Genomic DNA, 12,773 nt, shown 5'->3' with positions numbered 1-12,773 from the left:
TGCTAGAACCAAATCAGCATATTTCTGTTATCTTTAATTCTGTTTCTTAACACTAAAATGATATGGAAAGAAAGACTGAATATCTGAATGCATATGAATATGTATTAGAACCTCTAGGTTTGCTGAAAATTGCTGGGTAAGTATTTTGCATATTTCTGAAACACGCAGGCTCTGAAAGAGAATGCCTCTGCAATTATAGGTTTACTAAGGTCTAGACAATGATTTCCCAAATAGGGGCTTCCAGCTACATGCAGTTCTCTGGGCAAATTCAGCTAAGGGAGTTTAATGGTGGGACTAAGTTCCTGGAGAATCAGATGGCTCTAATAGCCTCTTGCTTGAGTATTGCTTTATAGGTGTCCTGACCCCTGTGTTGCCTGGGGTTTAAATGAAAATTCTGTGTTTTATTTGTTAAAATTATGGCTTAGAGAGGTTTTTTGAGCCAGGTATAACCTTAGAAAGAAGAGCTCTTGATACTTGTGGGATTATCTATGGGTATTATTGTTGTAAGGCAGAAGGGATAGTATATGGAACTCTTTCATGAGGATGAATACAGCACTGGTAGTGGAAATAAATATTGAAAAATTACATCTATGTTATTGCCTGTTACCTGTTATTGCCTTGTTCAGTCTTATTTTACCCAGGCCAGTGAATTTCTTGACTAATCTGATTCACATTTTACTCTAGTTTTCATCACTAATGTACCAGTTATTCTAACTTAGTTTTCATGATCTGTCTGCATACCTTTTTTGCCCATGCATTTGTCATGTTTCTCCTTCTGAGCTGAATTAAACTAGACTATCTTTTGGAGCTGTCAGTAATGCGTTGAAATCTTTTGGTCTGAACTTCTAATACTAAGAGGAAGGATATCTGAGTAGGCATTGACACAGCAAAGGAGAGCCCAAGTCTAGAAAACAGAATGTATTGTGTTTGGCACTCTAAACTTCTCCAGCGGGCAGCTGTAGCTTAATGATATCCTTTCCTGGCTTTGGTTTATTTTTTTAAACCAGTGCTGGTGAAGGCCCTAAGCTAAAGACATTTGAGACTGAAGAACTCTTTTTATCCAAATCCACATTCATCACAGGCAGCAGTTGGTTGAAAGGATTTCAACCAACTCTTAAGGGAGGAGCAAATTGTTGACTATCCATGTCATATTCAATCAGCCCAAATAACTTGTCTGAGCGCTGTTCAAGAGAGCTGCCTAGGGAACATGGTGGACCATTAATACTGACTTAGTAGGTCTTGGCAAACTGGAGAAGCTCTAGAAAACTGGATATAAAGGATGGGTAATAACAGACCTCTCAGCCTGACATTGATCCCTGGCAAACTAATGGAGCAACTGATACAATTAATAAAGAATTGACACAGTTAATAAAGAATTAAAGGGGAGTGCATAATGAATGCCAATCAATATTGGTTTATAAGAAACAGAACTTTTCAAACCTGAGTGATCTCTTCTTTAATTAGATTACAGATTTGTTTGAAAATGGTAACAGGTTTGAGGTAATACACTAATATTCTGTAATGCAAGTTTTTTATTAAACAAGTAGACTGATACAAAACCAACGTAGTGTATATAACATTGACTAAAAACTAAGTGAAACATCTCAAAATTTAATTTTATACAAATGCAACCTTTCCTTACTTAATAGTGGGATTTAAAATAGAAGTAGAGAGGTTGCATCACTTTCATAGTTTCTATTTTGTCACTATTTCTGAAATATTTTGTCCGCTTTTGGTATTGCCAATTCAAGAAGGAAGTTGGTAAGTGAAGAAAGTTCAGAGAAGAACCATGAGAATAATTAAAGGTGTGGAAAACATGCCTTGCAGTGAAGGACTCCAACTGAAATCTGTTTCAGTTAGCAAAGAGGATATATGTGGATTACAGAAATTTGATAATAGAGATCTTCAGTCAAGCTGTCAAAATTATAGCAAGATCAAATGACTATAGATTTGATAGTCACTGTCAATTTATGAATTTATGAATGATAGAGACAGAATATTTCTCAAGAATTTGATAAATATCTTGAAAGGTATGGTATCCTAAAATGAATCTGAAGACCACTGAGTACAGAAATGCATTAATTCCTCACAAAAATATTCTCTGCTAATTTCAGCACACTTGCTTTACAATGTGGATTTTTTCAAATTATGAAAATTACTTGGCACTATATGCATGGGACACATTTACCAAATTAGAGTCCTGAATAGAAACTGATTAATAGACTGAGAAAAAGAGGTTATTTGTAGTTTCATATTATATAGAATATTCCATGGGTTCAAAGTTATTGTAAAAAATTGGAGTTAAAAACAGCCCGAGTTCTTCTCAGCTTTACAGGAATCAGCTATGACTTTTTAGTAAATTGCATGGTGCTCAGACTCTATCTTTGAAAGTCTATCCCAGTTTTATGAGCTTACTGAACACTGGCAAGGAATGTGTTTAGGCTTTTGTTACTATAATGGCAGTTGCACTATTTGTGATGCAGCTGGGAATATATAAGCCTTTTGTACAGGCTCTCATAAATTGCTGGGTTGCTCAGTGGGCCACTGCTTCTGGAGACAAGTACAAAGCAAGGCACAAATACTTTTGAGCTTACTAGAGGGATAATGGTTACCTGATCACCAGTTTTACAAGTACAGAAAACAAAGATACATGCTTGTGGTTTGGAAAGAAGGCTCTCAGAAGAGACTGAGAGTAGGACCAAGGTAGGTTTTTCTGTGTCTGGTGATTTTTCATGACTTAGTGGACTGTAATATTGGGGTAATGGCAAAAGTGGTGATACTTCGCATACATATCATACATAAATCATTCTATAGACTCTTGCCTTAATAATGGCTCTGGAATATTGGTAGTTTCAGAGATTGAAGATCACAATGAAGCTTTGTCCATCAGTAATGAAGCTGAACTATCTAATAACTTACCTGGTGATGACCTGGATGAATGCATACTTTATCCTGGAGACCTCTGTCAGCATCTGTGTATCAACACCGTAGGATCTTACAAGTGTTCGTGTTTCCCAAGATACACACTGCAAGATGATGGGCTCAGCTGTCTGCCAGGTAGGTAAAATGGATGAGAGACAGTTAAGGAAAAGCTGTTCACATGTGACTGTATAGGGTCTTGGCTTTGCCTTGCTTTGTCTTTATTGATCTGAGTTTTCTTTCACTGCTTGTTTCGTCTTATTCTATCTCAGAAACAAATGGACTTTTTCAGTGGAAGCAGGAAATCATAACAGTTAGTTAAGTGGGTTCATTTGCAGGATCCCCAACAGTAGGCTTTCCACAGCTCTCCTTGGAAAACTCTTCTGCACTCTTTACAGAGCTCATAGGCGTGAAGTATTTCCTAATTTTGATTACGTGTTCCAAAGACAGGGATCTTCCATTACCTATTTAGGAAGATTTCCATTCTTAAGGAAAGTTGTGTATCTAGTTTTAGATTACTTAGGAAATTCTAGTCATTGATCCTACAGTTTCCTGTGTTGGGTTTCCTTCATACAAGTTTTAATAATTCCTTTCCATTCTGGAAGAATTTCTTATAAACCTAGTAATTTTGGTAATTTGTATTTATAAGGAAAAAAATATGAAAAATAAAACCAAATGCTTTCAGAGTAGCACGTTCGAAAGTCACAAAATAGTTTGGTACTGTTAAGCTCTTTTTAAAATGCTAGCATGAAATTTAAATCTAATTGACTGTGCTTGAAAGGCTTTTTTTTCTAACTCCTTTTGGTTATTATTCAAGTAAGGGCATAAGATCTAGGTACATATTTAATTTATTGTTTTATTTTTTTATAATAAGGGATTTATAATTATCTATTTTGGAAGTCAAGTCATATGAGTTATTTTGCATGTCATGGTTAGTTTTCCAGTTGAAATTGATAATCTTTATTCAGCACATAGTATTGCTTCCTGAAATTTAATTTTAACTGCAATCATTGACCTCTGCCTAGACAGAGATAGTTGTCTAATGTGGTGGGAGGCTTAAAAAGAAAAATCTCTTGTGTTGTAATTGTTTGGATGTCTGGAATTCTCCAATGGCAAGCATTCAAATCTGATAATATGAAAAATGTAAAGCATAGGTTAGTTACAACTGCTTTTAATTTCAGCATTCCTTAATTACTTAATGAGCAAAAGAGATTTTGCCTTCCAGTGACAAAGTTCTCTAGGCTCCAAGTACAGTCTGCCAGACATGGATAATGAGCTCTTATTATATCATTCCTCTAACCACAATTCTTAGAAAAGTTACATCAGTAATGTATTTGACAATGTTCTTGAGGCACCAGTCTGCAATTTTGTTTACATTTTGCAAAGCACCTGATCCCAAAGAGGTACGAAAACAGTTCTGTACTTGAATCTCACCAGAGTAGGCTCGCTGTCTTACCTGGAGCCAAGTAACTGTTGTTTTTGTTTTTAATCTTGCCACCAATGCCATAAGGAGAAGTGGGGGGGGGTCCTCTTTTTTAGGGATCTTGTGTAATTTTTCCAGACAGTTTGAAAGACTGCTATACTTATAGGTACATCAAGTACATGTTGATCTAGCTAGAATTAGTGTCCATTTTGCAGCTCTTATTTCTATCATTTAATATTCTTACCATTTAATATTTTCCCCAGTGCATAGTAAACTAATTATGTTGTATCTGTCTGTCCATGCCCTAAAAAGCTTCCAGTAATTTCACTGAAGTATGGATAGCCACACTGAACTCTAGGTTAGGTTCAGCAAACTTTTGCCACCATGGGCTGCAGTGGGGAGCCAGCAGGAACCCAACTGTGAGTGATGAGCTAAAGGTTTCCAGTAAGTTAAAAGACCAAGGGGAGAGAGAGCAGGGAGCTGGATTTGGAGCTGGGGAAGGAGCAGTTTATGGCTAGGAGGCAGACTAGAATCTAGATGAGTTTACTTTTTGGATGGGGCAGCAGTTAAAAGGACCTCTTCACCCACCTGGAGAAAGGCTAAAGGTTTTGTTTAACTTGCTTATTTGTTTGTTTGGGGCAAGGTTATTGGTTGTGTTTATGAGGACTGGCTGAGGGACTCCCAAGGGAGCAAAGCTAGTTTCATGGCAGCAGGCACACCAATATACTTACCGTTTTGTTTCTGGCAGAGGTTTAATTGGTGAGGCCTGAGTTCAGCACTTCAGCTTTCTTGGCTTACCCCCAGTGACAGGAAACCAGTGGAACAGACACTAGTTTATGTTTTGTCTCATGTCCCAGTTAGTTTTCCCAGTTTTCGAAAATACCTTCTATCCTCATGAAGTTCCTCTACAGCTCTTCCTTTCTAGTGTCCTGTGGCCTATTACATGCCTGTGCATTTTTTTTAAATTGGAAAATCTGTATGTGGAATCAGAACTAGTCCTCTTTTATTGGCATGTACTCATTTAATACCCTGGCCTCATATGTACTAAAGAAGTCAGTGGAAATTGTACATGAGTTTCTGAGGGCAGGATTTGCCTTAGTGAATGTAAACACATGTTTTGATGGAAGAAATCAGATTCCTCTTGATAGAACAGCACATCATGTGTTTAGATCTAATTTAATTTTTTAAAGTTGTATTGGAAACCTTAAATGATAATGTCAACTGTCAAACTACCTTGCCTGTTTGGATGCCACTCTCTTGCCTGTTACACTGTAATAGGATATACAGCATATGTTTAAATACTGTTTGTATTTTTCATATCTCAATTATGAGATTTACTCTGAAAATTAAGATATAACCACCCTTCACGGTGGGGCAGAATTTTAAAATTTCAAATCATTAATGCTTATTATTTGATTCATTAGATTTTAACAGAGAGAAGATATATCTGACCCCATGGAAAGCTGTTTTCAGCTGTCTACTTTAGTCTATGCCTACAAACCTTATAAGCAAATCCCTTTGCTTGTACAGTAAACTCTGATCGTCATTTTGATTTAATTTGCCATTGTTCTGCCAGTGCCCTCTCCTCCCACCCACTACCATTATGAACTCCTGATAATTGGCCACTATTGGATAATTCACCATTTTTTACATTCTCCTTGGAGTGGTGAGTTAATCAGAGTTTACTATAGCCCTCTCCATATGTATGGATGTTACATAAACAGTTGCTTGAGTAAAGTACATCTTGAGCTCAGATTTGTAAATTAATCCCTGCATACTTATTGTACGATCTGGTATTGAGGCCATCTGAAACCACGTCTGTATGTATTACAGAAATCAGTATGACAGAATGAAGGGTCCGACTTGGAATTGCTACTTCCAGTCTTTGAAGGATTCGATGCAGTCTAATTCATCTTGGATTTCCTTTCTTTGCATATGTTTACAGATCCCGATGAGGGACAAACCACTGGCTTAGCAGAGGAAACTACCATTGCTTCAGAAATGTCTCAGGCCCAACCTGCCATTATTGATATTTTACCAGAAGAACCAGATAAGTGTAAAGGTATGTCTGATAGACAAGATGTAGACACAGACATGTTAAGAATGTTTACAAGGATGGAATTAAATTCCAAGCCTCCTTTCACTAGTCTCATTTCAGTGCACATCTATATATTAGTTACCTCTGGCATTAGCCTGAAGAGCCTGGGCAATTGTCATGGGGAATGTGTTGAGGTAATTTGAGGTTAGACTAATTTCAAGATTATTACATGCTTGCTATTTAGTTTAGTTTAAGCAGCACAGCTGTGCAGTATAATTTAAATGATACAGGTGTGCTGAAGTACAATAAAAGGATTGTAAATAGTGATTAAGGTTACTAGAGCAGACTGTTTGTTTATGTATTTATATCTGTTTACCATAACTGGGATTATACCTGGATGAACAAAGCTGCAGATGTTTAATGATATTTGCTTTGAATGTTAATAAGTTTGAAACTTCTTTTTCTAGATAATGGCCCCTGCAAACACATTTGCAGTGTTGTCGAAGGGAATGTTGTGTGTTCTTGTTTGTCCGGGTATGCTATCACGGCTGATAAAGTTTCCTGTGAAGGTGAGAAGGTGTTTAAGGTTTACCAGCCAGATAATTGAGTAAAAGTACCTTTATATGGATCCCACTGGTATTAGGAGCCTCAATGGATCTTTTGCTAACGATTCATTATTTTTGGTATTGCTAGTAATAGGTAGCAGTTCAGAGCGAACTTTGCTGCATCTAAAACCAGACTGAGGCAGAGGTACATATCTGTGGGTGTACCTTGGAAAAAATTCATACAGTATCCATTATGTCATTTGAAAAATGATGTGGCTTTTTATTTCCACTATGGTGCTCAAGGGCTCGTGTACACACCACAATTTTTGCCCTTTCATGCACTGCAACTGTGTATCTGTTTGCATGAGCAGGATTTCCCAACGCATTAAAAGTCTTTCTTGTGCATTAAACTAAAACTCCTCAGATGTAGTTTAGTTTGGCTCACCAGGAATTAAAGCGTCATTTCCATGAATTTGTTGTGTACAAACACAAAGACACTCAAAGATGTGTAATAAGCCTCTTTGTCCACCAGATTCAAAGATTCATAGATGCTAGGGTCAGAAGGCACCTCAATAGATCATCAATTCTGACCCTCTGCATAGGCAAAAAGAGTGCTGGGTTCAGATGACCCCAGCTAGATGCCTATCTAACCTCCTCTTGAAGACCCCCAGGTTAGGGGAGAGCACCACCTCCCTTGGGAGCCCATTCCAGACCTTGGCCACTCGAACTGTGAAGAAGTTCTTCCTAATGTCCAGTCTAAATCTGCTCTCTGCTAGCTTGTGGCCATTATTTCTTGTAACCTGCGGGGGCGCCTTGGTGAATAAAACCTCACCAGTTCCCTTCTGTGCCCCCGTGATGAACTTATAGGCAGCCACAAGGTCGCCTCTCAACCTTCTCTTGTGGAGGCTGAAGAGGTCCAGGAGCCATAGTCTCTCCTCATAGGGCTTGGCCTGCAAGCCCTTGACCATACAAGTGGCCCTTCTCTGGACCCTCTCCAGGTTATCCACATCCCTCTTGAAGTGCGGCGCCCAAAATTGCACGCAGTATTCCAACTGTGGTCTGACCAGCGCCCAATAGAGGGGAAGTATCACCTCCTTGGATCTGTTCGTCATGCATCTGCTGATGCACGATAAAGTGCCATTAGCTTTTCTGATGGCTTCGTCACACTGCCGGCTCATGTTCATCTTGGAGCCCACTAGGACTCCAAGATCCCTTTCCGCTTCCGTGCCACCAAGCAGGTCATTTCCTAGGCAGTAGGTATGTTGGACATTTTTCCTCCCTAGGTGCAGCACTTTGCATTTCTCCTTGTTGAATTACATTCTATTGTTTTCTGCCCATATGTCCAACCTGTCCAGGTCTGCTTGTAGTTGTTCCCTGCCCTCCGGTGTGTCCACTTCTCCCCACAGTTTTGTGTCATCTGCAAACTTGGACAGAGTACACTTCACTCCCTCGTCCAAGTCGCTGATGAAGATATTGAAGAGTATCGGTCCAAGGACCGAGCCCTGTAGGGCCCCACTGCCCACACCCTTCCAGGTCGATATCGACCCATCCACTACGATTCTCTGGGTACGACCCTCTAACCAGTTCACCACCCACTGGACTGTGTAGTCATCCAAGTCACAGCCTCTCAACTTGTTTACCAGTATGGGATGGGATACCGTATGGAAGGCCTTCCTGAAGTCTAAGTATACGACATCAACCCCTACTCCTGCGTCCAGGCGTTTTGTAACCTGGTCATAAAAAGAGACTAGATTAGTCAGGCATGATCTATCTGCTACGAACCCGTGCTGGTTTCCCCTCAGCATAATTTGTCCTGCCGGGCTCTCGCAAATGTGAGCCTTGATAATTTTTTCAAAGACTTTGCCTAGGATGGAGGTGAGACTGACTGGCCTATAGTTGCCTGGATCCTCCTTCCTCCCCTTCTTAAAAATGGGGACCACACTGGCCCTTTTCCAGTCCTCCGGGACCTGGCCTGTGTGCCACGAGTGTTCAAATATTACCGCCAGTAGCTGTGCAATGACGTCAGCCAGTGCCTTCAGCACCCTCGGATGGAGCTCATCCGGGCCTGCCGACTTAAAGGCATCCAGTTCCTCCAAGTGACTCTGCACCATCTCAGGGTCTACGCATGGTAGTCTGGTGCCTTGCTGCTGCCTCTCTACTATCCCAGTGAGAGCCTTGTCCTGCCCCTCACTTAGGAACACTGAGGCAAAGAACTCGTTGAGGAGTTCAGCCTTGTCCCCCCTGTCCGTCACCAATTGCTTCTGCCCATTTAGTAGGGGTCCTGTTCCACCCTGGGCCTTCCTTTTACTCCCTATATATCTAAAATCAATTTTTTGTTATCCTTTACCTGGGATGCCATCCTCAGTTCCATGGTAGCTTTGGCCCGTCTAACTGCCTCCCTACAAGTGCGAGCAGAGGAGGTATACTCCTCTTTGGAAATCTCTCCCCATTTCCACTTTTTATATGCTCCCCTTTTAGTCCGCAGGCTGCCCTGGATTTCTCTGGTCAGCCAAGGAAGCCTCCTGGCCCCTTTCCCTCTTTTTCCTCGCATCGGGACCGTCTCCCTCTGTGCCCGAAGAATCATTTCCTTAAGGTACAGCCACCCTTCCTGGGCTCCCATCTCTTCAAAACTCCTACTCTGCAGTGTGTCCTTGATTAATCCCCTGAGTTCATTGAAATCAGCTTTCCTAAAGTCTAGCACTTTCACCCTGCTACTTACCTTACCCACTTGACGTCTTATGATGAATTCTATTATTTGTTGATCACTGTCCCCCAGGTGACTACCAATCTGTAGGTCCCCTACCATATCATCTCCTGTTGCCAATACCAGGTCCAGTAAGGCATTCCCCCTAGTGGGACTGTGTACCTCCTGTGTCAGGTGGAGGTCCTGTACGCAGGATAGGAACGTGCGTGAACGGTGGGACTTTGCTGTCTGTGTCTCCCAGCAGATGTCTGGGTAGTTTAGGTCCCCCATGACTACTGCCTCCTTAGTTTTTATGGTCTCCGAGAGCTTCCTCAGGAGCCCCGAATCTAGTTCTTCCCCTTGGTGTGGGGGTCTGTAGCAGACCCCTACCACCAAATCCCTTTCTCCTTGCCCCCCATGTAACCTAACCCACAATCCTTCTAGTTTCTCCTCCTTCGATTCCGTCTTGATGAGGGTCGAAGTATATTGCTCATTAACATAGAGCGCAACCCCTCCCCCTTTCTTCCCCACCCTGTCCTTTCTGTACAGCCTATAACCCTCAATATATACCGTCCAGTCGTGGGAAGAATCCCACCAGGTTTCAGATAGCCCTACTAAGTCGTAGGTGTTTTCTGCAAGCAGGAGCGCTAGTTCATCCTGCTTGTTCCCCATGCTCCTAGCATTAGTATATAGGCACTTGAGCCCTGTGACTGGTGCCTTTTTTGCCCCCCAGCTCCGATTCCCAAAGGGCCCCTTATTGCTTACCTGCTTATTGCTTACCTCTGCTGTACTGCTGGCCGCCCCACGGATTGCAGGTTCCCAATGTTCTCCTTCTTCAGGCTGGGCTGTCCTTGTGGGTGTCACATGGTTTGGTGGTCCACGGCTTCCCCCGCCCTCATCTTCCCCTCCCCCCGACAAGCCTAGTTTAAAGCCCGCTGGAGGAGATCCGCCAACCTAGAAGAGAACACATGCTTACCTTTGGGGGACAGGTGAAGCCCATCCCAACTGAGCATGTCCCTTGTCGTGATGTGCCGGTCACTGTCCAGGAAGCCGAAGCCTGCCTCGAGACACCATTGCCGAAGCCGCCATTTGGTCTCTCTAATGCAGTTCTCGTGCCGTCTTCTCGTGCCTGCTAAGACAAGCTGCTCTTCTGCCATGCTCATTAGTCTTCCTGCACATCAGGATGGTTTGTGCCTGCACTCTCAGTAAGGCTTCTTTAAAGTACTCCAGGGAGAAGATGGACACCCCTTTTTTTGTAGCTTACCCCTTCGAATTGCTTTCACTTTAAAATTGCTTCCACTTTTTTTTTTCTTGTGTAGCTTTTTCTTTTTTCCTTGTTTGCCAGCTCCCTGCTTCCACAGCTGCGTAGCAGGGCACGAACATGGGACGGGTGGGGGCCCCAGGCTGAGGGTGGGGGAGGGCAGTGCTGGACTGTCCTACTTTCCTGCAGCGCTGGCCAGGGACCCGGCTTAATTTGTTTGAAAACCTAGTGTGTGTAAACACATATGCAATGCTCCAAAATAAACAAATTTACATTTTATAAACCTATTTAATTTAATGAGGATTAAGACATGTAGTGTGTACAGGCACCCTAAAATTCCACTCTCTGATTCAGTGCATGATTATTTTAGCTAAGATTTGATAGACATATGCTTCTTACTGTTACTGGCATGTTTTCACTGAGGATAGCACTCTGTGCAAAACCTCCTGTTTTGCCTAAAGCATGTATGGAGTTTTGTGGACTGGATAGCTACAGCCTGCACATTGCTTGCCTGACACAGGAGCGGGGAGGAGGACCCCAGGCAAAAGCAGGCTGAGGCCTGGGGCCCACGATCTATGATAGCATGAAGTCCTACAGTGGAGTTGTCGAGTGGCAGAGGCTATCATTTCAGCCTGTGAGTTACAGCTGAAGCTGCAGAACTCTGCTGGAGGTGATTTACATCCTCCTTCAATCCTTTTTTAATTTCACCAGGGGAGTCAATAATAAAGTCTTCATTTATAAATGACTGAAATGGATGTCAGTATCATTGGTCCAAATGCTAAGGGAAAATCTCTGAATACTCCCCTAAGTCTTTAAATAAAATCTCTCCAGCCAGGCATTATACCTCTTTTATGTATCCTTTCCTTGATCATTTAAAGGATATATTTCACTGACAGTTGGCCCACGTTTTCAGCTGGTACGAATCAGTAGAGCCCAATGGACTTCAATCTGCAGAAACTGAAGACTGGGTCTATGTGTTTAAAAGTAGTACATTTCAGTGTTGCATCATTATTATTTACAACCTATGAATTTGAAATTTGCGTGTTTAAATATTCACCCGGGAATTGTTCGCCCTTTCTTCCAGCCAGAGAATAGAAACAACGTTCTGTGTATTATCTTTGATTATAAAGTAGTGATTATTATCTAACTCATCACAACTAACCAAGTAAACTCAAATAGCAATTTCTGAATGCACACAGAAAATTGTTAGTAATTAGCTCATCACATTAAGAAATCTAAAAAAAACCCTTTTCCAATGTTATTGAATATGAAATAAATTTAATGAAACCTAGATATTTTATGAATAAAACAAGGAATTAAAATTACAGGATAAATCATTTGGTATAAATTACTCATGTTAAGTGTGGTCATGATAGACTTGTTCCATCCATGGCAGTATTAATGTAAGTATCTTCAGGCAGCTGTTTTTTGTACAGGTGAGAAAACTTGGAATGTTAATTGTATCTTTTATAGTGGACATAATACTCTGTTTAAAATAGTATGATATGGAGATGGTAGCACCAAAACACTTGAATTGACTCCGACATGAAAAAAAATATTTTATCATTTCAGAAATAATTCTAATAGAATTCTGTTTTTCCCTTTTGGTTGCAACATGTTGATGTAGATTTGGATGAGTGCCTTACAGGTACTCATATTTGTTCCAGAAGACAATTGTGTGTGAACACATTGGGATCATTCAGCTGTGTCAGCCACAGAGTGTTCTGTGCAGAGGGCTTTATACTCAACAGGCATAGAAAATGTGTTGGTAAGATGATAGGTGTAAATCATTCACTGTAGCATTGTACTTCTTCATGCTATGCAATGCATTTAAACCATTTGTGCTAAAAGGCTCTCCGGTCATCTTTGCCTATGACATTTTAATGTGAGTTAGTAAACACACA

General features: G+C 41.1%; 1 protein-coding gene across 7 annotated transcripts in view; it reads left to right on the top strand.

The window, feature by feature from the left end:
• FBLN2 (fibulin 2) overlaps positions 1 to 12,773 on the top strand; it is a 243,105-nt gene that overhangs the window by 198,422 nt on the left and 31,910 nt on the right. For 6 of the 7 annotated variants that reach the window (XM_059715805.1, XM_059715804.1, XM_019495416.2 and 3 more), the window contains 4 exons: positions 2,851 to 3,057; positions 6,288 to 6,404; positions 6,848 to 6,949; positions 12,497 to 12,637. In XM_059715805.1, the coding sequence (XP_059571788.1) occupies positions 2,851 to 3,057; positions 6,288 to 6,404; positions 6,848 to 6,949; positions 12,497 to 12,637 (567 nt within the window). The remainder of the gene's footprint in view (positions 1 to 2,850; positions 3,058 to 6,287; positions 6,405 to 6,847; positions 6,950 to 12,496; positions 12,638 to 12,773) is intronic. The other variant, XM_019495417.2, reaches the window with a different exon arrangement.

This window comes from Alligator mississippiensis, chromosome 12 (assembly GCF_030867095.1).
Source record: "Alligator mississippiensis isolate rAllMis1 chromosome 12, rAllMis1, whole genome shotgun sequence".
Classification (NCBI taxonomy): Eukaryota; Metazoa; Chordata; order Crocodylia; family Alligatoridae; genus Alligator; species Alligator mississippiensis.
This window is presented reverse-complemented; position numbering and strand designations above follow the sequence as displayed.